This window comes from Mixophyes fleayi, chromosome 1 (genome assembly GCF_038048845.1).
Source record: "Mixophyes fleayi isolate aMixFle1 chromosome 1, aMixFle1.hap1, whole genome shotgun sequence".
NCBI classification, from domain to species: domain Eukaryota; kingdom Metazoa; phylum Chordata; class Amphibia; order Anura; family Limnodynastidae; genus Mixophyes; species Mixophyes fleayi.
Window position 1 is genome coordinate 163,298,299 of NC_134402.1, and position 27,300 is coordinate 163,325,598.

Sequence of the window (27,300 nt, forward strand, 5' to 3'; positions counted from 1 at the left end):
AGCACAGAGCACAGGACACAGCACCACTGGACTGAACAGGACAGAGCACAGGACCCAGCAGCACCACTGACCTCAGAAGGACAGAGCACAGCACACAGCACCACTGGACTGATACTGCAGAACACAGCACAGCACAGCACAGCACAGCACAGCACTAAACAGCACAGAACTAAACAGCACAGAACTAAACAGCACAGAACTAAACAGCACAGCACTAAACAGCACAGCACAGCACAGAACTAAACAGCACAGCACGAGATCTACCAGGACAGAGGACCACCTAACACACCCTCCCTCTACCCTGATCAATGCCCGAGTGAAGATGGCGGCGACTAGCGGGGAATTTATAGGATCCGAGTATCGCGAGATCCGACAACGGGATTATGAGTCAGAGCCTCAGTTTCACTTTTGAATTTGGCGCCAATACCCGGATCTGTCTCGGATCCGACTCGGATCCGCAACGTTCGGGTGGGCTCGGATTTCATAAATCCAAGTGCGCTCATCCCTAATATTGATGCAGTAAACTGCCAAGGCAATCAAATGAGATGTAGATGTTTGTCACCAAGCAAAAACTAGACATATGAGAAAGCATGCTTGACTATATAGGCTGATTTATGTAATAAACAATATTATCATTATTATTGTTGTTATTATTATTGTCAAAGAAAGGCTTTTACTAACCATGCTTTTTTAATAAATAGAATTGGTATTAAAAATCATTTCTCCTTAAGGTCTTTACCAAGGTTATTATTGTAATGTTTCTTTATATTGATATGCAATTATTACAATAGGATTACCTTGTGAGCTTCTGGCATCTGAATTCCACTGAATGTGTTTTGCCAGACTGCTAATACTCAGTGTTGTGGGTGATTATCACTCTAGCTGGCTGTGTTATAAAACTGACAGATTTCTGATCCTGCTTATATGTGCTGCACAGATGGTACATTGGGGTGCTTTTTTCTTTTTAAATCTTTGATTGTAGACATAAAGACCATCTATGTTTTGAGCTCCATGATTTAACAATTTTTTCTGACCAGGAATATTTATTGGGTGGTCGAGATGTACAGCAACTGCACAAACAGTACTTTGTGCTTAAATGAAACCGTCACTGACCTCATTAGCCATGGCACCTTGTCAGCTATATTTAGTACCATCCTCTCTGTAATGCTGGCGTTGGTGGTATTTTCCCTAGGATGCACTGTGGAGATTGCCAAACTGTGGTCTCATTTAAGACGTCCCTGGGGTATCACCATAGGACTGGTGTGCCAATTCGGACTTATGCCTCTGATAGCCTATCTCTTAGCCATTGGCTTTTCCGTCCAACCGACACAGGCTGTGGCTATACTGATTATGGGATGTTGCCCTGGCGGTGTTATCTCTAACATTATCACCTTATGGGTTGATGGAGACATGGATCTCAGGTACGATTATACTAATCTATGTTGAATTTGCTATTTAGTGCAGTGTTTCCTATTGGTGATCAGATAATTCTAAGGTTTTAATGAATCCTTATTTGACTCAATTATAACTGTTTACTAAATTCAAACTAAACTAGCTGCATACACAGAGGAATAATCAGTAAATGAAGTGTAATATATAGCAATATAATCTTAACAGTTTTATTACTAATTAAAAGACTGTTGATTTACGCAAAGATACCATTGAAAGTCTTGTTCTTTTATAAGATATGGACGCAATACTTACCAAGAGAGAAATTGTTCCCTAAATGCAGGGATATGTAGTTATTAATTTAATCAGTTGGTGACTGTTTAAGTTTACCAGTATCGGCTTTATGCACAAATAATAACTTCCCTATCACAAGAACAACTTTAATTGTAAAGTCTCTTAGTTACATACATACAGCAAATAATCAGGTCAATGTAGTTTAGATGATTTCATGACAGTCATGCAGGGATCGAAACTTTGCACCAATTTATAAAATTGCCTAAAATAATTATTGGTTCTGGTAATCTTCTGATATATATTGTAAGTTGATTAATGTCCGATTTAATCTGCTCAGCCATACTTGTAACTGTTGTTCTTTTTAAACCCAAACCCCCCCTGTGCTTATTTTTTCATAATTGTACTTAATTTGGGTCTGACATATGGCATTATAAGGATAAAGTCAAGCATTATGTTGCAAAAGTCTAATTTCAATATAGTAGTGTAAATGCTGTATATTATTATTTATTGCTTTGTGATTTTATATAATAGACTGTGTTTTCTGTTAAATTGTATTGACAAATCTGTTGACGTGAATTCAAATGCAGGCCAATGTGCATACACAAATATTAATCCCTTTTTAACCATTTGATGTATGTGTCATAGCTTGGCCTGGTTTTATTCGGTTTACTCAACAGATTGGACACTTTTAAGGATTTTTTTTATGGATTTGAAAGGGGGATGCAGAAAATGTAAAAGCAATGTGAAAATGGCAGTTTTCATTCTGGGTCATGACATTTCTACAATGGTGGTAAAACCATACTTGTTTGCATACTAGATTGCTCTGATCTCTTGGTAACATAATGAGAACAGAATTAGACAAAATTGTTTTGTTTACCTGTTTATGGCTAACAATATACAACAAAATTAAATATCTGGCAAAACAGTGGTCTGTCTTGACATAAAGCTGTTGAGGTGTGTCTACTAGAGCATTACTGTTTAAACAGTAATATTAAGCTTTACTTTCCCCAAGCCATGTTGCGATGCAAGTAGTGCAAATGCGTGTATTCGCTTTGCATGATGGGAAAATAATGGCTGCCCTTGCATGTAGCGCACAGTTACTGGGCATCTTTGATTTGAGCTAAGACACGCCTCTTAACATCTCTAAATTTGACCGCACATTTTAAATTTGCCTCCTTTGCAGTGCAACATGGTTTTGCCAAGGTGAAAATTTGCTAATTATTTTTCTTTGTCCCCAACTCTAAATAAGACCCAGGATGTCAGATCTTCCCAGCTATAGAGACCAGGACATGCAAAAGACGCAGATTGGCTAGGGATGCTGATATCTTAAGCCCTATTTTAAATGTATTAATTCCCTAATGAAAGACAGAGCCTCCCTTTGAATGACAAAAGTACTATGGTGGTAAAATATCTGCTAACATAGACCATGGAAAATTAGTTCATTCGAGGATGATGCCAGTGAGGTGTCACTGCCAACTGTGAGTCCATTTTGATCCTACAGGTGATGGGTTGTTTTAACAATTTTAGGGGGAATCATAAAAGGAGGATGTTAAGCATTGTAGTTGTTGTCAACTTTCCTGTAGACAAATTTATGTGGTTCTCCTTTTGATGGCGCTAGGAAAGAAGTTGAAGCTATTGATGCTTGTGTTGTTTTAGGAAGTGGTGTTGCTGCATAAATTACACAATTATATATAATATAAAATATTACATAACTATTGCTGTAAATAAATATTCAGCTTAGACCATTGCTACTGTTTTACAACTAAAAGGACCAAGTTAGTCATTAGAAGAACATAGTGTTTTCTCATCTTATTGTGCTAGTGATGAAGAACCCACTGACAGTAAAAGTAATGTCATATCATGTAGAGAGTAGCGCTGGTAGAGCAAATTGAAAAATGCCATTCTTCAATAGTAGACTTTTGCTTTTGTCCATCTATCCGAGATTGTTAGCACTGTGTGCATCACATCTTCTCCTTTCGCTACTTGTGCTCATCTCAGACAGGGACTACTTCTATACACCAACTTATGGGAAAAAGTATCAATACAATCCAAGTAACCAAATAAATAAGCAAAAGACTGTGGCACAGCAGAAGACAACCTGCCCCACCAAACACAGACTTGCTCCTCTCTTCTTCATCAGTCTCATCGACCCGCTTCATCCCAGGATAATATTCACTGCTTAGCTGGGAAATGCAGGAACCACCAACAGTTACAAGGCTCCACCGTGTAATTTAAATAATTTATTTTAAGTGACATACATGTTTTCTACCATATCATTTTCTATCATCTACAATATAGACACATTTGTCTAACAATTTTGTTATATCAGCAGGTAATAAAGTTGATTTCTTTGAGGTTCTAAATCACCACTAAGTCATCTTATTGTAACTACCAAGCCTGGTAATATTATTAACACATTTGCTGTCTGCCTCTTGTATCAAGTCAACACGTATTAATGCACATTATACTGGAGTATATACACCGATTAGCGATATCCATATTGTGTGTAATTCAAGTGGATGGAAAATTGCTTAACTGAATGTATACCGTGGGAGCAGAATGTACAATGAAGCAGGGAAGGCATCAATGTTAACACCTTAGCATTGCTGGTACATGAACAAATCTATTACATTACATTTTAGCAAAACCTCCAAAGGCAAGCATCTATCTTTAATGCTGCTCCCCCAGTTTCCATTGAGGATCCTGGTTCTAGATGTACAAATATAGAAAGGAGCAAATTTATAGGTTAGCAGGGGGTTGCCTGTTCAGAATTATTATTATTATTGTGTATATATATATATATATATATATATATATCACCAATTCCATTAAACTAAATATTTTGTCACATATGGGCAGATTTCACCAACCATACTGTTTACGATCAGCATCAACTCTTACTTTAGAGATACAACCCATATGCAGAACATACTTGAGACTCAAAAGGAGGACGGAATCCTGTGCACCGTTGATGTGAACTCATTCTACACAAGCATCATGCACATGATGGGGGCCATAGTCATTAGTGTATTTAACGAAGATCCAGTTTGACTTTGTAATAAATGCCATTAACTTCATATTGACACATAACTTATTTCTATTTAAAATACAAATCCAAGGCATGGCAATGGGAACAAAATCTTGCACAAAGCTTTCTGAATCTCTATGTGCATGTGAGAAGAAGACTTCATATACTGGAAAAAGCTCATACATCAAGTTCTGTAGATACATCGATGATATTCTCGTCATATGGAATGACACTGAACTACATCTACAAGAATTAATCAAATACATTAACACCAACCAGCTGAACCTGAAATTGAAAGAAGATCACAGCAGCACAGAAATCAAATTACTGTATAACATACGGTACACTCAGAACCTCAAAAGATTTATCAAACCAGCAAACAGAAACAAATACATCCTAAGTAACAGCTGTCACACAGACAAATGGCTGAAAAACACCCTATATCCCCGACCAATTCAAATACATAGAACAAGCAGAGTCAATGATTTAAGGAAAGAGGGTATCAAGAGAAGACACTAGTTGAAGCTATAAAGAAAGCTGGAGAATCAGGTAGAAAACTTAAACTTAATAAAGCCCAAAACTAAACATATGCGGCATCTCCAGGCACTAAGAAACACAAAAGTACCTGTCAACTATTATTATTATTAGATAGTTCCAGGAAAAAAGGGAGCTGATTCTCATTCTTCGTGGGACGTAAACAAATAGAAGTGACATCACATGTCTGCACATGGACCCAAAAACATGGTTATGGGTATCTACCCACTTTGTTTACAGCTAAAAGCACTTTTATGATATCACATCTAGTAGAAAAGCCAGCCAAACGCAGACCCCAGTGCTATACAACTCTCCCCTTGAGGAAGCTACTTGATAGTTGTGGAACATGTTTGAGTTAGACATTTGAAACAAGGATTATATTGTACTACTACTACTACTGTGCTTGAACCTTGCTGTAAATAATGCACGTTTTTATTCAAAAGATAAAACAATGATAATAATAATGAAACAAAATACATTAAAAAAATTAAAACTGTTCATTACAAACACACACTGCCATTATGTCAGGGTTATGTAAAACCTGTGATAGCTGTTGCATTATTTCCATGTCAGGCTGGCGTTTACAAAAGTATTTATTGATTAAATAAATTATGTTTTCACTGCAAGTGTCTAGGACTGGATGTGAACTAATGGAACTTTTCCCATTTTCATTTACTACCCATTAATTTCAATGGGGATTCCAGCATGTAGAGTTAGTTGTTGAATTGAATGGGAGAAACTCTGCTAAAAATAAGTGATAAAAAAAGCATGCCCACCTCCATAAACCAGCACCAATGCTAGACAGAAGGAGCTGGTTCCACTTAAATAAAGGGACAACAAGCATGAGGTTCCCTTGCTAAAGTGGAAACCATCATCACAGGCTGTGCCAGTCACACTATAACAGATAAACAGTGAGAACCTGCACCAGCATGGTGTCCTCCCTGGGCTACACGGGCCAGGTTAATGAAAAAGTTTGGGACACCTGGATTTGCAACCTTGCCACAGCAGTGGCCTGAGTATACAGGACCAATGTCCATAAAGTGTCTATTATACCAAAATAGTAAAAAAAATAACAACACATTTTTAAATAAATATTGTTTGAATAAAACACTCTCCAAACCCTTGTTCACCTTATTATTATCTTCTTTCTTCCTCCTTGACCGTTGTAACCCAATGGAAATCCTTCTTTGTAATCTCTGTTAAAACTTAAACCTTGTTTATTAGATTTGGGATTCTTTATGTCATAGTCCATCCGACTATTTGTACCAAGACTACCCCCAGCATAAAATTCCTTGTGTAGCTACCGCCATATGACTCCATGTGGGCCACGCACTATTAGGGTTACTACGGTAATAGTGCACATTATTACCATTACTACAATAATATCAACACTGATTTGTCCTCTCAGCTCTGTGAGCCGCAAGCAAAAATCTATGTTAAAATTACCGTAGTAACAGTAATATTGAGCGTGGCCCGCATTGTTCTAAAGAACAACACAGGGAATTGAATTCCCCCCATATGTTACAGAAAATACAACCTATCATTAAAGATATGTTGCAGATGACAATCTGCAACTTTAACTTATATAATAGATATTATAAGATAATTAATAAGTATCCCTAAGCACACCCCTTCATACATATCATTAATGAATTGTGAATGTATAACTAAACACTAAATGTTCTCTTCCAGCCTCAGTATGACCTCATGTTCAACCATCCTTGCTTTGGGTATGATGCCACTGTGTCTCTTCATATATTCACACTCCTGGGAGCTGGCAAAAAGCATAAAAATACCATATGACAACATAGGTAATCACTGTGTGTGTTTTAGATTACCAAGACTTGCAAACATGTTGTTTGGTTACTTGTTGAGTCAAAATTAATATGTCTGCGGTTACTATTTTCTATTTTAATACTAGCAGCACATTTTCAACAAAAAATTATTTTGTTATTGTATTGTTGCCAAAGCAGAATGTACACATTCTTTCCCCAGGCTCGAAAACTGATGTGATTTCTGAATGATGTCTTAACTACCTTCTGATTAGATACAGAGAAAAGTTGTGCGTGCTTCGAAATTATCTGCGTATTATACAAAAATTCCTTAAGAGTCTCAGCCTCATTTACAAACTGAACTCACCGTGCTCACCACTAACACCCTAGCTTTGTATCAATGCATCTGGATGGTTCAGCCAACAAACATTAAGGGGCATATTCAATTCCGATTTGCCGCTGCGATTCCACACGGCTGCGCATATAAAGCAGCATTACTGTAGCGCAATATCGCGGATTTGCGCACAGAAATCCACAATGTTGCGGTACTGGGACTTGTGCGGCTGCGCGTAATCGCGGCCGCGAATCGCAATTGAATATTTTATTATTTTTTATTTTTATTTATAAGGCGCCACAAGGTGTCCGTAGCGCCGTACAGGGACAAACGAGTTACAATACAATGGGAGACAGCACAGTACAGTAAACAGTAAGCACAGTAACTCAGTAAGCTCAATGCACAGCTAGAGAGGGCGGGGAAGGGGGAGGGAGGATCCGCAAACAAAGGGGCCCAAGAAGGAGGGCACGGAAGACAGGGAGACCCCCAGAGGGGGGAGGAGGGAGCGAGAGGGGACGGGGGTGGAGGACCCTCGAGGAGGAGGGCTAAGTAGCTGGAGAGCAGAGTTATAAGTGGTGGAAACAGGAGGAGAGGTGGCCCTGCTCAGAGGAGCGTATAATCTAAGGGGAGGGGTGGACAGACAGAGAGACGCAGTGGAGAGAGGGAGAGTAGGGGGACGGAGGCAGAAGAAAAGGTAGGAAGTTAAGTGGCAGACAGAAAGGCTTTAAGAAAAAGGTGGGTTTTTAAAGCCCGTTTGAAACTGGACAGATTAGGGGAAGTTCTGATAGAGAGAGGGAGCTTGTTCCAGTGGAGGGGGCAGCGCGGGCGAAGTCTTGGATACGCGTATGGGAGGAGGTTATAAGGGGGGAAGAGAGGCAACGGTCAGAGGGAGAACGGAGAGGGCGGGATGGAGCATGAATAGAGAGGAGGGTGGAGAGTAGGGCACAGTGGAGTTGGCGAGGGCCTTGTAGGTGAGTGTGAGGAGCTTAAAGAGGATTCTGAAGGGGAATGGGAGCCAGTGAAGGGCTAGGTAGAGGGGGGAGACAGAAGAGGAGCGGCGAGAAAGGAAAATAAGCCTAGCGGGAGCATTAAGAACAGATCGAAGGGGAGTGAGATGAGAGTGGGGGAGGCCAGTGAGGAGGAGGTTGCAGTAGTCCAGGCGGGAGATGATCAGGGAGTGGATAAGGCATTTGGTGGCATCTTGGGAGAGGAAGGGCCGGATGCGAGCGATGTTACGCAGCTGGAAGCGGCAGGATTTAGCAAGAGAGAGGATGTGGGGGCCAAAGAAGAGAGAGGAGTCGAGGATGACACCAAGGCAGCGAAGTTGGGGGACAGGGGAGATGGAGGTGTTGTCGACAGTGATGGAGAGGTCAGAAGTGGATGAGGTATGAGAGGGAGGAAAAACTATGAGCTCAGTTTTGGCGAGGTTAAGTTTGAGGAATCGAGAGGACATCCAGGAGAAGATGGCAGAGGTGGGGCCAGGGGGGCGGTAGATGACAGTGAAGCGGAGGTGGATGGGGTAGAAGAGGCGGATGGAGTGGGCTTCAAAGGAGGAGAAGGAGAGGGAGGGTTCAGGGGGAATGACACGAAAAGTACAGGTGGAGGAGAGGAGGAGGCCCACTCCACCGCCTGAGAGGGCACCAGGCCTGGCGGAGTGGGTGAAGGAGAGGCCACCATAGGAGAGGGCAGAGGGGGAAGTAGTGTCAGAATCGGAGAGCCAAGTTTCAGTAACGGCAAGAAGGTTAAAGGAGTTGGATAGAAAGAGGTCGTGGATAGCAGTCAGCTTGCTGCGGACGGATCTGGCATTCCAGAGGGCACAGGAGAAAGGGGGAGAGAAGAGGGGGAGATGGGGATGAGGTTAGCAAGATGAGCAGCGCGCAGGGAAGAGCGGGGAGGAACGCGGGAGAGGTAGGGCGGGGGGAGAGTATGGGTAAGAATAATGGCAGGAAGACAATGACAAGGTGGAAGACAATAACGAATTAGGGCGTGCAGGGCATGGAACAACAATACAGTGAGATAATAAGGACAATGAAAACAGGTAAGAATGATAGCAGAACAGTAGGATAATCAGGACAGCGGATAACAGGTAAGAATAAGCAGGGAGACAATAGCAAGATGGAGGACAAAAACCAATTAGGGCATGGAAGGCAAGGAATAACAGAAGGAGAGGTAATAAGGACAATGGAAATAGGCAAGAATAATAACAGGTAAAAGTAGTTGCTGGTAAATATAAAATCAGGAAAAACAAGATAAAAGCATATAAATAGTAGAATAATAACAGGTAAAAAGTAGTTACTTGTAAATGTACAATCAGGAAAAACAAAATAATGGCATATAAAATAATGTTTTGTATGCAGTTGATGCAGTTAAGCCAGGGATTCAGCAGGAGAAGGGGTAACTGACAAGCCGGGTCGGTACACAGTAGATCAGTTGATGCAGATAAGCCAGGGATTCAGCAGGAGAAGGGCCAACCGACAAGCAGGGTCGGCACACAGCAGACCAGCTGAATATGCCCCTAAGTTTGTCTACTTCCTTTCTTTGCAAGGAATACACTCACTCTGCCCAACTCCTCCCCTCAGCCTGTGCAACCTTCACCTCTTTAGCATATGCCACCGCTTGCTCCAGAATAGGACACAAAACTAGACCAGTTCTGAATCCCGCCCTCTCCGTTCTGCCAATGACCGTCGCCTCTCTTCCCCCCTGATCACCTCCTCCCACGCGCGTATCCAAAACTTTGCCCGCGCTCCCTCCCTCCATCAGAACTTCCCCTAATCTGTCCAGTTTCAAACGGGCTTTAAAAACCCACCTTTTTCTTAAAGCCTTCCAGTCTCCCACTTAATTTCCTACCTTTTCTTCTGCCTCTTCTCCTCTTCCCCCTTTACTTATCCTTATCCTCCATCTCTCCCCCGTGTCTCTCTGTCTGTCTACCCCACCCCTTAGATTGTACGTTCCTTTGAGCAGGGTATTCTCTCCTCCTGTCTTCACCACTGTTAACGCTGCTCTCCAGCTACTTAGCCCTCCTCCTTGAGGACCCTCTTCCCTCCGTCCCCTCTCGCTCCCTCCTCTCCCCTTGGGGGTCTCCCTGTCATCCGTGCCTTCCTTCTTGGACTCCATCGTTGGCGGACCTTCCCCTCTCCCCTCCCCCGCCCTCTCTAACTGTGCTATGAGCTCACTGAGTTACTGTGCTTATTGTTTACTGTACTGTGCTGTCTCACCTCATATTGTAATTTTGTTTGTCCCTGTACGGCGCTATGGACACCTAATGGCGCCCTATAAATAAAAATTAATAATAATAATAATAATAATAATAATAATATTGAAACTGCCGGTCCTGAGTGCATACACACTGCAGAATTGAAGTTGAAAGAGATTTTTAGATTGGTTTAAAAATCGAATAGATAAGATGCGATGTGCTTTGGAATGATAGTCATTCATTGTTGGAGCGTACACACTAATGTGACATCGGGCCAAACGTTCGTTTATCATGTGGTTGGCCCGATAATCGGCTGAAAACCCTGTAGTGTGTACAAGCTTAATTTACATGCTCCCCACTAAAGACATTGTGGGTGGAGACATGCAAATTGCTCCCTATATGTCTCTGACTAAATATGAGTTAAGCTTTTTTGTATTCAGTTCTATTGAATTTTAATTAGAACAAAGAAACAAACCTCTGTTCAGAGGGGAAGTTATGTATTAGAAAGGGACAACAAAAGAGAAGGGAGAGGAAAAGTAAAAAAAAAAGAAGGTAAGTAGACCATTTCCTTAAGGGAGTGTTCAAATAGCAAAGCCTCCTCTGGTCCTTCCTAAATCACAGCAGACCAGTATAATACTTATGATAATCATAATACCCACATTTCTGGCTTACTCGTTCACGAGCCGCTGCGCTACTCGCGACGGCTTGGCTGTTTGTTGTTCTGTCTGCGTCCCGGCTGTTCTCCTGAAAGCTGAGCCGTCACTTCCGGCCAATGCTTCGTGGTTGTTACCTAGGCGACTAGGATGCTCCTGTCAGTTTGCCACATCCCAGCATTTAGATCAAACTGCTGGGGTGTGTGCTCAGGGCATCATTAATTATCTGCCTCTTGTGGTGATTGTGGGGCTTGTTCCTGGTCCCTTATCGTTGGCTATCAGTACTTTAGACAGAGAGGGCATAGCCTCCCTGCCGGTTATAGCTTCTGTGTACCATGTTTGCTGCAGCTCCAGGTTTACCTGTGAATACTCTGCCCGAATTCTGAATGATCTTAGTTGTGACCCTTGGCTAATTTTGGACCCTGCTTGTTTGCTGATTGCCTGTATACTAGATGTCCCTTGCTTGCAAACTTCTTTGACCTGCCTCAGACTATTCTGTTTGCCTCAGACCCACGAACCCTTCGACTGTTCCTGCACTGCCTCCTGTTTCCAGGTTACTCCTCCTACCTCCTGTGCTACAGTCTCTGAATATAAGCTCCTACTACCTAAGAGTTAAGACCTGTGTCATATCCGAGTACCTGCGAGCACAACTAGCTCTACAGGAAAGGCAGTTGCTATAGGTGAAGACCTCTACCCCCTGTTCTAGGAGTTCATGTTAGAGATGTCAGCCGTAACACTACAACCAGCCACAAATATACTGGAGGATCTCACTTAGATGGACCTCGGCCAAACTAGTCCTAGCCTTGTCCAGGTATTGGCTGGCCAGATCCAGACCCTATCTCAAGTGGTTCAAGAGCTTTAACTCCAATTGTCGGCACAGGAAAAGGCCTCTAAATCATCCCAGGCCACTCTGGAACCAACAGTTTAACCCAAGTAAAACCTTCCAGATTGGTTTTACAGAGACCGCAAGCTCTTCCACAACTTTAAGGAGAGTTGCAAACTATACTTTCACCTGAGACCCCGCTCCTCGGGATCGGAGCAGGAAAGAGTGGGGATAGTTACATCTCTCCTCCAGGGAGACCCTCTGTACTGCGCCTTCAGTCTGGGTCCAAGCAGTGCCACGCTCCAATCTGTGGATGGGTTGTTTAACGCTCTTGGATTGTTGTATGATAATCCGGATCGTGTGGCTTCCTGCCGAAGCACATCTGATGTGCCTTAAACAAGGACAATGAACGGCAGAGGACAACTGTGCGGAGTTCCGCTGCTGGGTCACTGTCAGCGAATGGAATGATACAACTCTCCACAGTCAGTTTTGTCTAGTTCTCTCAGATCAGATTAAAGATTGCCCGGTACAATACCCTGTTCCAACCTCTTTGGAAAATCTCATGCAGCTTGCCATTAAAATTGATAGATTGATTAAGGAGAGGAAAGCAGAAAATGAATCTCCATCCTCCTGTGCACCTTCTACTGCTTCTGGAGACACTGCATAACCTCTGCAGTCGGGGGCTTACTGAATTTCCCCTGAAGAAAGGTCCAAAAGATGCTCTCAGGGTCTCTGTCTGTACTGTGGCATCAAGGAGTACCTCCTCCGCTCTTGCCCCAACAAAGCGGGAAAAGATCAGGCCTAGTGAATGAGGAAGAGGTTCATCTAGGCTTCATAATAGTCTCAAAATTCATTATTGGTCACAGCTCAGATTTCTTTCAATGAACATTCAGTTCCTGCCTCCGCCTTCTTTGACAGTGAAGCTGCTGGAAATTTTAACAATTTGAGCGTCCAAAGCTGACTCTATTAGAGTTTATAGTCTGGATGTAAATCCACTACCGGGAGGCAGGATTCTTTTTCGTACGCCCCCAATGCAACTCATGGTGGGCACACTTCATTCAAAAACCCAGACTCTGTTCTTGATACACACCTGGCTTCAACTCCACAACCCTCTTATTGACTGGTATATGGAGAAGACTATTCAGTGGAGCTCCTCCTGTTCATTTTCTTGTTTGACCCTACTTCTCCAGGTTATACAGGCTTGTCTTGAGCTGTTACCATATCCTTACTGAGACTTTCAGGATATCTTTTCTAAGAAAGGAGCAGATACACTTCCTCCACATTGAGAGCATGATTGCGCAATTGACTTGGTTTTAAGGGTACTATGTATGCTTTCTTCATTCTGGAAACCTGGTCAGAAGGGGATTATAAACCTAAAGTGGGTGAAGAAGAGTGCCCATCGTGCTTGCCTGGAATTCTTGGCTAAATCAATAAATGAGAGATTTTTCATGATTGGTAAATACTGAGATGACATGTGTAGCATCCTCAAGCCAGTGATGCCACTCTTCGAAAACCCACTTGAAAGCCAAAAGCTCCTGATTGACTGTCACGAGCCGTCGTGCAACAAGCGATGGATTGGCTGTTTGTTGTTCTGGCAGCGCCCTGCCTGTTCCCCTGACAGGTGGGACATCACTTTCGGCCAATAAATCCCGGGAGTTGCCTAGTCGGCCTATTCATACCGGGCGTTGCCTAGTTGACCAGGATGCTCCTGTCAGTTTGCCGCATCAAATCATTTAGAATGGAATGCTGGGGCGCATGCGCAGGGCATCATTAATTATCTGCCTCCTGTGGCGATTGTGGGTCTCATTCCTGTCCCCTTCTCATTGACTACCAGTACTGTGTAAGGCAAGGAGGGCCTAGCCTCCCTGCCGGTTATAGCTTCTGTGCACCATGTTTGCTGACCAGCTCCAGGCTTATCTATGTATACTCTGCCCAAATTTTGATAGATCTTTGTTGTGACCCTTGGCTAGTTTTGGACACTGCTTGTTTGGTGATTGCCCTGACCTCTGCCTGTATTCTGTACATCCCTTGCTTTCAACCTTCTCTGACCTTTGGCCTGCCTCAGACCCATGACCCATTGGACTGTTCCCGGGTTGCCTCCTGTTTCCAGGTCCTACATTTTGTGCTATGGTTTCTGAACATAATCTTCTACTACCTATTTAAGACCTGGTTCAATCAGAGTACCTGCGAGCATAACTAGCTCTACGAGAAATGTGGCTGCTATAGGTGAAGACCTCTACCGCCTGTTCTATGAGTTCATGCTAGAGCCGTCAGCCGTAACACACTCTTAAAACTCCCAATATCATGCACCCAACTTTGGTGTGTTGTTTTCCCAAAGTCCTTGTATTTAACCAACGTTATTTAAGAATGTGTGTAAGCTTATACATTAATAAGAAATCATTGGCTTGTTTTTGTCCTGTCTCCTTTATCATACGAGGTTGCTTCCAGTGTAACAACTATAAATATTCTGGGCACAGAACACAAATAGCACAACCAATGTTCACATTGGTCATGACGTGATTACTTCATCCACTAGCGATAATAGACATACTTTGGGATCTAGGATGCTGTGAAAATGTATCTGTTGCTCCATAAGTTCTAAAACAGATTACTAAAGCTGAGCTAATAGAGGACATATCCAGAGTGTATTTGCTATCTAATCTACATTCATACATTTACTATCCCTGTTCTAACGAGTCTCTCATGAGTGGAGAGATGATTATCCATGCATACTTGTCATGCTGTGGTTTCCAAGCAGGGTATATCCATTTGAACAAAATATCCATAAAACTACAACCATACAGTGTGCCTTAGCTTAGTATTCACATTTGAGGTGGAAAAGGATGTTAAACTTCGTCTAACAGCTGATTAAATGTAAAATAGGGATCTGGCAATGAAATTATTGATAGGGCAATCTTTTATTATAAAGATTTCATGGGTGCTGCATCTTGGATGTTCCACTTTCCTTACCCACCACTACAGTGTGTTAAGGCTGCTTGTGATTAGCACAGGGGGGTCACTCACTTTTGTTTGCCCCATTCCCCCTCTACTAAAGCTACCATTCCGGCACCGCATAGCCAATGGTGTGGCAATTGTGAGTTGGATTATATTCCCAATATTTTGTTTTAGTAGAGCCAATATTATAATAGCATCGAGTGTGGAATATATGAATTCATTGTTACTGTGTTTAATTTATCATGAAGGGCTTTCAGGTTACTTTCAGCCAAAGTCACCCTATTGTTACTGGTTGCTTTGTATTGGTACTTACTCATAAATATTCTGCAGTTTATTCTGAAATGGCAGGTGGTACTTTAAAAACACTTTTACTTCTTTCTATGTAGGTATGGCACTTTTAAGTGTAGTTGTTCCTGTTGGAGTGGGGGTGTATGTTAATTACAGATGGCCAAGAAAAGCAAAAATAATTTCTAAGGTAAGGGAGTAGAATCTTTAAATGATTTAGATTTATTTTCAAGATTTCTGGTTGACCATTATTTTTAAAAATTCCCATATTAATTATTATGTCCAATATTTTTGTTATGTGGGATGCATATGTTATATATAAAATCTACTGGACTAGATGCTGTTAAATATTATGTTGCATTTAGTATATGTTTATGCAGGCTGCAGTAAATAATAGGCATAGAAATACCTTCCACTGCCTGAGTAAGGAACTGTTGATCATGAACAAAGAGGGAACAGAATCCCAGGGTAGGAACGAACAGAAATGAACAAGACGGGTTTGTTGGGGTAACATGTAGAGGCACTAGGACGCTTACACCTAGAAAAAGTAGTCATAACAAATAAGGTCAAGGCAAGGGAATAGTCAAACAGGCTAGGGTTAGGTATTCAGATGGGGCAGTCATAGTGCAAAGGGTCAAAACAAAAATGGATAGCCAACCAGACAAGGGTCAATACCAGTAGTTGATACAAACATCAACAGGACATAGACACAACAAAGGATAACCAACACGAAGCATGAGTAATATAATGGTAGGGAAGGGAAAGGACCCAACACCAAAACAACTCTTTTCCGGCTACTTTTTACAGCCTCTGTTCAGTAACATGCTTGTCTGTAGACTCAAAATCAAGGCAGGTGTGCAGATAAATACATCAAGTCATAAAAGGGTTTATATTTTTGCTGTAAAATGATTATGTTGACATAGTTTACATAATAAAAATAATTTTTTGTTCTTTCTCTAGGCTGGCTCAATTATTGGAGGACTCCTAATGCTTGTGATAGGTATTGCCAGTTCTGTGTTATACAAAGGATCATGGAACACAGACATCTCCATCCTCACAATTGGAATCATCTACCCTCTACTTGGCTATGTCTTAGGTTTCTGCATGGCAGTCATTGTGCGCCAGCCTTGGCAAAGGTTGTCTTTTTAAATGGCATAGCATTAATATTGTTTTTTTTCCCCCAAGATTAAAGCAGCAATCCCATGAAAAAAATAGATTTTTTCCTAAAACATAAATCACTGTGACAGACTATACGAAAATTCTTGGTATTTACCATTTTCCTTGGTTTGTTTTTTCAGAGTGCTATTAATCATTTATATAGTATCATTAATTACCAATGCAACTAGTGTCGCATGATGTAGTGAGCAGAGAGGTTTTGGAATGACCCTCTGAGTTCGGTCTGCTCTATGTAAAATACTGTATTATCTCTCCCCCTCCCACCCATGCCTTCACATAACATGCTGTTAGGCTGACAGGTCTCATAATAAACTTGCAGAACTAGCGGTAGAGGTCTTCACCTATAGCAGCAGCCTTTCCCGTAGAACTTGACACGCTGACAGCTACTCTGATGCCCCCAGGTCTTAACTCTATGTAGTGCAAGTTTATTAACAACCCCGCAGGGTGAAGGCCGGAGGAGCGAATCCAGATGATAACAGGTGGTCAGACGTAAGCAGAGGTCAGGGGTCCGAAGAAAACAGAGTAGTAAGGAACAGGCCAAATGGTCAGGGCCGGCAGTGAGCAGGGGTGTCCGAATAACAAGCCAAAAGGTCAGGGTCATCAGAACGTAAGAGTCGATAAACAGGCTAGGGGTCACAACAGGAGGTCCAATAACAGAGAGACAGAGTATCCACAGGAACACGGGTAACAGAACAGAAGCAGGTCAGCAACAGACAAAATCTACGCTATAACCAGCAGGGAGGCTAAGCCTTCCCTGCCTTAAATACTTAAAAGGACCAATCAGGAAAGAGGGGAGAGATGAAACTAAATGAGCCCCAGGAGTAAATTAATTAGCTCACAGGCTATAAAACTTAGAGCGCATGTGCCCAGCGTTGCTGGGGCGCGGCGCTGATTAGAACAGCGTCCCGGCTGTTTCCCTGACAACGGCCGAGACACAGGACCCGAAAGTGAGGCAGGTAGGAGCGAGCGGCGGGGAGTCGCCGCTCGTAACACTGTGTGTGTGTGTGACTGGCAGCTATACTTTGCACCCTCCAACTATTTTGAAAACGAGACAATTATTTGTAGGACAGCTAAGAAAAATTACTACCAGATGTATACTTAAAAAGGTACTTATGTTATTTTCAAAATACCTCTCAATGTGGGATTTTTGCGTCAATTCACACACCTCTATGTTGTAATTTTATATAATAACAATGCAAATGCTGTCTAACACAATGCCTTATGAAAACAATATCCTCTGCATATTTGTATTATGTAGTATTAATGGGAACAGTTCCGTTGATCAAATAAGCTATAAATCTCTGTTATAATCAGACTTCTATGTAACAGTGCCACTAGTGCCATATTAATATGGAAATAATATTTGCCATATACATCCCAAATCAGTCTTGTTTAAACAACCCGTCTCAGAGAAGATAACATTTACAAATATCTAGCACATATTTTCATCTAGTATCACATTCAAAACTAAATAAAAGTAGATGCATATGTGCTGATCCTTTAGCGGAGGGTAATAATGTATGTAATATGTTGGTTTTTTCTTCACAGATGTAGAACTATTGCTCTGGAGACAGGCGCCCAGAACGTACAAATGTGTTCAACTGTTCTTCAGTTGTCTTTCACTCCAAAGCAACTCGTTCAAATGTTTACATTCCCTCTTATATATGCATCCTTTCAATTTGTTAATGGAATGCTACTTGTGGCAGGTAAGTGAAACGGATGTATGGTGAATATGTAAACCGATAGCTGGGCCATTGCTAGGTTCTCAGAAACATGGAGTCTGGCCCAATAACCAGATTATCCACATTTGTAACCATTAATAGTGTAAAGACATAGAGCAGTGTTTCTCAACTCCAGTCCTCAGTACCCACTAACAGTGCAGGATTGCCAGGTGACCAGTGAAATAATTATACCACCTGCTACACTGTGTCAGTCAGTAATGACTACACCTGTGCTCCAGCAAGGAGATCTGGAAAACATGTACTGCTAGGGGGTCCTGAGAAACACTGATATAGAGGAATGTTAATCTTATCAAGATTGTGTTAAACTATTTCCATTTTGATGCAATATGCAAAAAATGTTTAGATCAATATGTGGGTCAAAATAAAATTGAAATCATTTGACAAAACAACATGGTTGATAGAATATAACAGAAGTCTATGACCAAAGGAGGCAGACATTTTTCAGCCTATAATAATTTTCAATTTCATTTACAGATGAGGGGAGCACTAATAATTTTGAAATATAAAGAGTTTTTTTTAATAATAGACAACTTGTCTTCTTTGTAGATTGCTAACCATATTCCTCAGAATACCAAATAACCATGCAAATTTGAAAGTGCCGTCAAGATCCTACAATCTTTCTCAAGTACTGTAATTACTTGATTGTATGCATATACACATATATATATATATACACACACACACACACACATGCCAGGGCCAACAACATTTAAATAGGGGGGACTTTGTTTTTCCCCATACTATTCTTTGTATATGGACATGCTATAAATTCTACCTACAAATATAAATATAATAGATATGTCCTGCTTTTGATATGTACAAATCAAACTATAAAAAGGATTCAGTGCAAGCTATTGTGCAAAGATGCAAGTGTTTATCTCATGTTTGGTACAGTATTCCTGGTCTAGAAAGGAATTCAGAGCAATGGTCTATGTGCGCACACACATATACCCGCATACAATCAAGCACACTTACTCTTCTGTTCACACCCTTCTCCATGTATATATGCTTCCTTTTCTCCAAACGCTTTCGTCCCTTTAGTATTTAATGCAAGAACCAAACCCTCAAACCCCCCTAATGGGCGCCATACCAAGCCTTGCCCTTTGTGGGTGTGGCTCCAAGTCAAACTTCTATCTCAACAGCTTTAAGCACTATACTGCACCCCTGCTCTTCATATCCCAGGCCCCCTTCTCAGATGCATTATCAATTTTATGATGCTTACTCCCAACCCCAATACACATCTAAAACCACCTTCCATTGCCAAACTGTTAATCCCAGGGCAGCTGCGCAGGGTCACTTTTACTAGGACATTATCTAAAGCTCTGTAGTGTGGATCATCATCATTTATATAGTGCCAGCAAATTCCGTAGCGCTTTACAATAAACAATACAATTAAGTGGCTTGTGGGCCAAATAATGAATTGACATGAATGCAGTTTTAGTTGAGTCAGATCATCTGTCATGCACAGCTCAGGCTTTGTATATTTAGTAGATATTGTCTAAATTGCTATATTTACTTTTCTAGTAATGCTGTGACGTTTACCTTTCAGCTTATCAGCTGTATAAGAGAACATATAGGAACAGAAGCAAAGAAAAACCCATGAACCATTCAGAAGGATGCATCAAAGTGAATGAAATAATTATCAACGGAAATTTCAATCCCAACTTTGAATATGATACAGGAGATGTTGTGCATATTAGTAATGCAATTTCTATGCCAACAGGGCAGTTATCTGTAATATCTACTAATTCTAAGGATACCTTCTTATGACAGATTTATACAGGGTTGAGAAGCCCAATGTACTGGCAGACTGACTTGTTCATATTTTGTATCACTTGACAGTTAATTTACAGTATCACTGTTATGCTCATCTATTATTAAGCTGGGTACACACTACACTGTTTTCGCCCAATAATCGGCTAAAATAGCCGACATACGACCGCTCGTTCAAAACTTGGGTCAATGTGTGCAGTGACACGATGGTCGAAAGTCTGCCCAAATGGACGATTATCGCCTCATTTGGTTGGTCGTACCGTTTAATATTTTCGTTCCAATCTCGTTTCCGCTGTGTAGTGTGTATAAACTACCGACCGATCCACAACAGTGAGTATGAAATTACAGTCATTGCTCACGACAACATGGCTGTAAAAAGTCGCTAAAGGGACGTCCGCTCTTCCCTTTATCGTCCTAAACAAGGCTGGTGTGTATGCAGTCCATGGACCAAGCGATCGGAACATCGATCGCATATAAAAAAGCTCGGCATAAAAAGTTAGTCGAAATTTCTGTAGTGTGTACCCAGCTTTACAAAGCAGCTCTGAATTGATTGATAACAGTCCATCCTTAAAGCTTGTTAAAGGGTCTTAACACTGATGGTTCATAATGTAAGTAAACAAACCTGTGCGCATACCCCTCTGAAGCGTTTGCTTTGCAGCACCTAAGATTTTCCAGCAGCATTCCCGAGTGTTAAGGCTTAATACATAATGCACTGTGCTACAGGAAGGTTTTGAAAATTAAATTTAAACTATGTTAAAAGCAAAGGTTTTGTCTTTGCTTTTAGCAGGGTTTTTTTATTTTTTTTATTTTTTAAACACCAATTTTATAGACCATTCATAGGAATGTGTAATAAACTGTTAGATACTAGCTTTATCTACTATACAAAGACTGCTGTTCAGCTACTCCCTCACTGTTACATCCTACAAATTACTTTGGTTTAAAAGGTAGATGCTCATCCATTTGATTATTTGTGCTTTATATAGCTGCAGATTATTGTCAAAAACTGACATGAAATATTTTTTTTTTATATATATACAATGCAGGGACAGTGTTAGACACCACGTAGCAGAAAGTAAGGAGAGCCACCCAATATTTTTACTATTAATAGTAACAATAGAAACTACTATTATTAGTACTGTACAATGAACTTAATATTGTATAAAATATGTCATAATATTGAATGCACATATGACAATATGGCATTTATTGTAAAATACAAGAATGGCAAGTGTCGGTCTGTGCCTCTAATCAAATACATTCAGTCTATTAAGGTTTCAGTATATTGTTATGCTAAACAAATTTTCTATATTTATAATAACAGCATACTTGCCTACTCTCCCAGAATGTCCGGGAGACTCCAGAATTTCAGAAAGTCTCCCGGACTCCCAGAAGAGCAGGCCTCCCACTTCACTACGGAAGTAGGTGGAGGGGGGCTTGATGATGTGATAGCATCATCATAGCCTCACCCTGTCACAAACTGTCACACTGTAATGCAGGGAAAGGGGCCATGGTTGTCACCATGACCCCTCCCGTACCTGCCTCCAGTATCAAAGGTTTCAAATATTGACAAGTATAACTAACAATCTAACTGGTATAAATTGGTGATAAGGGAGTTAAAGGAGAACACCAGTCTCAACAAAATGTTATCCAAACCCCTCGCAAGGTCCAGCACCATTTGAGCATCCCCTTTGTCCGGTGTATCCGCCAGGCCCTATGTCTGGAGAACATTCAAAGTGTTGTAACGATATCTGTGTTGATCTTTGCTGTCCACTATACCACACTAAACGTATGTACTTATTAGACACTCTGTAGTAAAATATGACATAACCAACTTAATATTATCGAGGTCCACTGAAAGCATTGAGTGTCCAAGGAGGCAAGTTATTTGGCAAAAGGCAAAATTCCTAGGGGAAAGACCCACTTGGTTCATTTAGTTGTGTTATGATCCATAGAGCTATTTTATATGGATCATAGCTATTTTATGTAAGTCTTTCTTCACAATGAAAATGTTTTTCTACATATTTACGTATATGTTAAGTTGACTGGGAGTTGCAACACGTTTTCACTAATAGCATTTCCTAATGATATTGTATTGTTCTCTCCTCGGGTTGTAAAATATTACATGTCCATCAAATGCAAAGAGTTATCAGAGACTAATGTGTAAACAAATTGATAATATACCCAAATATAAATATTATGACATAGTACATATCTCCCTCTCTCTTTATATCTCTTTATCTACATATATCACAATGCCTAGTTAGTCTGTTTTACAAAGGTAAGCAGCATATCCAAAATCAGTTCATGGCAAAATGAAAGTGCAGCCTTAGGCCCCACATATTTTTTTAGCCACCCCTGACCAATTCTGCACTCAATAAAATTAACACTAATAAAACATGTGTATTTTAACTTGTATTTTATTTACAGGGTGGATAAAGAACGTACCAATTCATACAGCCAGGCACACTGTAGCTTTGTTTGTTTTTTGTAAAAGTATATAAATAGTACATAAAATTCTAGATAAGTAAATATTATAAAATGTATGCAATAATTACAATAAACTTACTACATTTTGGTCTATAGAAATTATGTTTTGTGTTTGTTTATTTTTACAAACTATGTTCAAGTATCACCTAGAAAACTAACTTTTTCTATTTTTAAAATACTTGAAAAAAACTGCTTGCATATATACATGCGTACCATGTTAACATGTATACCATTGTAACACATTTATTTGTACTAAAATACTGTCTTTACAACCCCTTCCATAACAAAGAAAATAAAAAAGCAGTATAAACAACTGCGCTTGGCATCCACTGAAGCTGATACCCAGCAAGCTCGATATAAGTAAGCTACTAAAATGCAGCTCTTGTTCTTTAAACATTATTTACTGGTATATAAAAGTCCACTAGTTAGGGCTTCGGTCTCTCCGGAGATATTTAGGAGACTCTTTGGGGCAAATCATTTTTGGTGCTCTTCTATTTGCAGCCGTTTCAGAATATATAGGATAACTTGATAGCAGAAAATGTATTGTTCCTGTAACAGTAATGCATACAAATGATGGTTAGGTTATTGCACAGAAATGTGAGGATATCAGAAAGGCGGTGAGTTGAGAGAGAATTATGGCTTTACATTCTTGCTGGAACCTGTATTACAGGACAATGGTTTTAAACCAGTCTGTCCCGGAATGCCACAAAGTTGGATTTGCTTTTAACCCTTTAGAGTTTAGACAAGTAACCACTTTTTGAAACAGTAATTCTAGGGCTGTTCTTACCAATTGAAAAAGGGTACTATCATTACTTTTATCTCCGCATCTTATATATCGTGCATTGAAGTGAAAACAAACTTGTTGATTCAGTGGTACACGAACTAACCTCTGTCTGTATCATTCCATGTCTCTGAAGCCTCATTTTACGCACCAAATCTAAGATGTTGAACTGGGGGAAAACGGAGAGAGAGAAGTTATAGATCATGGAAGAAAGTGTTGTTATGAAAATAAGGAAACACTCTTACATACCATTAGAAACCAATAATTGTGTCTCCCCACTCTCTAATCCAGTCTATATTGTAATAATAAAACGCGGTCTCCAACCACACTTGTGTGAAAGGCCACTACTTATCTGAAAATTCAAACAATTTCCATAAGCTGGATCCATTAACTTTTACCACTGTTTTGAAAGTAGGCACACAGGAATTCTGTATTTCAGCCATGAGCTAAGACAACAGTTAATAGATCCTTGAGAAAGACCTCATTTGAGAGGTTGAAACGCGTTGGAAATAGGGCTACTGGATCTGGAATACATGAGGACCCCATCTTTACCAAATAACAACCAGTGAAGTGGACCCCAGCGACACTGATTACAAGTTGTTTTTCCACCTACATCTGGTAGAGACCCTCATGATCTTATGGTCCAGTTTTTATGTAATGTTTTTTAATTTTTATATGTATCAATGTAATAAATATCTTTAGTACAAACGGTATCACGCTAGATCCGTTTTTTTGCCTTTTATATACCCCACGGAACATGCTTATCTGAGAGAGAATCCTGATTATCCATATGGGAGGTCCCTAAAGAAATTTGAACCCAGGCCTGTTATTTTCCTCCATCTTGTAAGTGCACTCAAATAAGAGATTGGGTGAAGACACCATATGATATCTACCTTTAATTAATTAAGGCGCACTTATATCTTTTATCTGGTGAGTGGATTCACATAAGAAGAAAGGATTGAAGTCTTTCCACATATTTACTACATAACTTCAGTTTTTGTGACTGTATTACACTATGTTGTGTCTTTGTATTTTTTATGCCATGCCATCATATATTGGAGGAAAATTCTGAATGAAAAGATCTTCACATCTCTAAATTGAAGTATTTTTTACATTCTTTCATCACTTGTATTGCTGTATTAAGAGTGAGGATTGTTATCTTCACCTATGTGACTACTACCACAGCGCTGAAACATCCCTATTTTGATCTAACAGTTAATAGTGATTGTATGAAGATCCTCTATTATGAAAAAAAAACTTCAAGTGTTTGAAACCTTAAGGGACTGGAAAAAGTCCAAAGTGAGTTGTGTTTGCCCATTAATTGATACAAAGTTACAGTATCTTAATTCCACATTTAAGATACATATGTAACCCAGAAGATTAAGCAAATTCAGTCTTAGAAATTGGTTTTAAAACATTGATGCAGCAGGTACGGTGCACTGGGGCCCATGGAGATAATGGGGCCCACTGCACGGGGAACTAGTGAGCTGTGGGCCCGAGTTCCCTCCTCCCTGCACCGGGGGTCCACAGCTCGCTAGTTCCGCCTCTGGTTTAATATATCATAGAACAAAGATGTCAGTATACTGAAGAAAGAACATGGCATGCCAATTTGGGGAGCTTGGCATAAATAGAGAGTCTTTGTCATTATATACATTTGTAGGAAATATAGTAATGGTCCCAATTTGTTACTGTGCTCCAGCAAAGAGATATGGAAAATCTGCCCTATTAGGGCTTCCTGAGGACTGGGTTTGGGAAACACTGGTGTAGAGGAATGAGAGCAGAAGACTAAGCCGGCATTACGGTCCTTATGTACTTGGTTGACACTTCCTATAATTTTAATTTGTAGATAATGTTTGTTTGAGTGAATAGATAGGGGGTTGTAACATTTTGATTATAAAATAAGTCAGACTACTAAAGGTAATATTTGTAGAACACTGGACAGTTTTAACAAGAGGGTCTACAGAAAAAAATAAAAAAATAAATAGTAAGCCAATTATGTCAGATAAATATCTGGGTTTGCTACTGCGAAACTTCCCATAACTATTGCAGTTACATATGAGGAGACTTAGGGCCTGATTCATTAAGGAACTTAAATTAAGAAGTTCCTTATATCAGTCTCCTGGACAAAACCATGTTACAATGCAAGGTGTGAAAATTAGTTTTATGTTTTGCACATAAGTTAAATACTGACTGTTTTTTCATGTAGCACACAAATATCAACTTTAAATTTCAGTGTACAAATAAGCTATTAAGTATTTGTGTGCTACATGAAAAAACAGTCAGTATTTAACTTATGTGCAAAACAGAAAACTAATTTTCACCCCTTGCATTGTAACATGGTTTTGTCCAGGAGACTGATATAAGGAACTTCTTAATTTAAGTTCCTTAATGAATCAGGCCCTAAGTGTCTGCCCTGTTGCACACCTTCTGCGTTCAAAAAAGCAAAATGAAATAGACATATCTATTAGTGATATGGGTATGAAATCAGCCAATAAAAATGTGTGTGACTTTCAACCACTGAAATATATAAATGTCACCAAATGTGTCATAGGCTTGATTGCAAAGTCTACATTAACCAGATGTTTGAAAGATCATACATAGTCTTTGCACTGGCCTGCAAGATCAAAGAATGAAGAGTATGATCTCCAGTCTCACTGTTCTTGTAACTGTAAAGAGCTTTTGTTTTATAGTAGCCATTTCTTTAACAGTGGCTTTAAAGTGGCATATTATTATCATCACACACAAGTTAAGGTAAGAAAAAACCCTGTGTCAGTCCGCCAAGCAGATTCTGGTGTAGTCTCAGTAAATAAGTGATGCCAATAACTGTGAGGTGCAGTATGTCCTGTTCTGCCAAGAACATGAAGGATTCCCAGGTCTGTTCTGGTTGTTCATTGGTCTGCATTACGTTATATACTTCAGTGTACATGCAATTAACAAGAAAGTCATAACCTTCCTCACATTTACCAACAGTAATGTGTCTCATACTCAGTATCTTACTCACCTCTAAATCCTTACTGATTAGACCCAGCATGACATCTATACATATGAGTGTGCCCGAGCGGCCGATGCCCGCACTGCAATGAGTGATGATGGGTCCGCATTTGTAGATGTGTCTCATATAGGAGATGAAAGTGAGAAGCTGGTTTGGATCAGTGGGGGTGTCATGGTCTGGCCATGCAGTGAAGTTTAGGTGAGCAACATGTCGTACTTCTCCAGCCTAAAATAAGGGAAATATTAAAGGAGAACTATCAAATATGCAAATAATGTAACTGATGGAGTGTAGAATATATTTTAGCTAGCCAATATCCCTATTGTTTGTTGGAAGTTTAGGGGGTAATGGAACTGTGTTCCACTGAAGTCATGACATGAAACCCTGACCATATTAACTGTCTGCAGACTATAACAATAATTTTACATATGTACTATCTTAACAGCAATGGATAAAATGACAAAATAAAAAACCCTTTCAAGGGTCCTTCGCTAAACAAGCTAGAAAATACAAAAAAGCAAAGTCAATGCTTGGTGACAGGGGAGTTATTTACCCGATATAGTTACCGATTTACATTTTTTAGTTATCAAAGCATGTCAAAAATAGAATATATATTCGTGCAATAAAAACCAAAAATATTTTGTAGTGTATCCGAGAACAAATAAAGCAAATGAAGCAAACAGTTCAACACTTGGCATGTAGCTCAATGAAGAAGTGAGCATTTAAAGGAGCCACTTGGAAGCCACTGAATTTCACCAACAGAAGCCATATTCACATAACACAAAAAGTGGGAGAGAGAAAAAAGAAAAGTTAAGGTCACGTATAGGTTCAAGTTGCAAGTAACACTTGGGAGCTGCCACTGCAATTAAGATAGGCAGCAGCTTCTCCCAGGTATAGCCAGACAGCTGAAATCTTCGCTGGCGCCCTGTGGCTGAACGGTGAGTCCCAGTGACACTGGGTGTTCAGATTAATTATCTATATAAAGATATATGAAATATATTCTATGGTATATATTTTAGGAATGTAATTTTAACTTGATATTTTTTCTTTTCTACAATAAATTTTGTGTTAGTAATTCAGATTAATCATAAA

At 40.2% G+C, this 27,300-nt stretch overlaps 2 protein-coding genes across 8 annotated transcripts in view; one reads left to right on the forward strand and one right to left on the reverse strand.

The window, feature by feature from the left end:
- The first annotated feature begins 1,029 nt into the window (after nucleotides 1-1,029).
- SLC10A6 (solute carrier family 10 member 6) lies at nucleotides 1,030-19,948 on the forward strand. The gene is made up of 6 exons (XM_075198469.1): nucleotides 1,030-1,421; nucleotides 6,938-7,056; nucleotides 15,362-15,450; nucleotides 16,221-16,396; nucleotides 17,985-18,142; nucleotides 19,728-19,948. Exons 1-6 carry the CDS (start codon nucleotides 1,060-1,062, stop codon nucleotides 19,946-19,948), a joined length of 1,125 nt encoding a protein of 374 aa, XP_075054570.1. The 5' UTR covers nucleotides 1,030-1,059.
- A 2,402-nt stretch (nucleotides 19,949-22,350) lies between these two features.
- Nucleotides 22,351-27,300, reverse strand: part of PTPN13 (protein tyrosine phosphatase non-receptor type 13) — a 211,284-nt gene continuing 206,334 nt past the window's right edge. For all 7 annotated transcript variants that reach the window (XM_075203023.1, XM_075203032.1, XM_075202998.1 and 4 more), the window contains 3 exons: nucleotides 26,221-26,436; nucleotides 23,326-23,388; nucleotides 22,351-22,987 (listed from right to left, as the gene is read on the reverse strand). In XM_075203023.1, coding sequence (XP_075059124.1) covers nucleotides 22,913-22,987; nucleotides 23,326-23,388; nucleotides 26,221-26,436 — 354 coding nt within the window. In that variant the 3' untranslated portion in view covers nucleotides 22,351-22,912. The remainder of the gene's footprint in view (nucleotides 22,988-23,325; nucleotides 23,389-26,220; nucleotides 26,437-27,300) is intronic.

Excerpts from the sequence above, each read along its gene's own strand:
- SLC10A6 (XM_075198469.1), top strand. The coding sequence starts at position 1,060 with ATGTACAGCAACTGCACAAACAGTACTTTGTGCTTAAATGAAACCGTC. Across the intron at positions 15,451-16,220 it reads AAGCAAAAATAATTTCTAAG|GCTGGCTCAATTATTGGAGG; the intron begins GTAAGGGAGTAG and ends TTCTTTCTCTAG. Across the intron at positions 16,397-17,984 it reads GTGCGCCAGCCTTGGCAAAG|ATGTAGAACTATTGCTCTGG; the intron begins GTTGTCTTTTTA and ends TTTTCTTCACAG.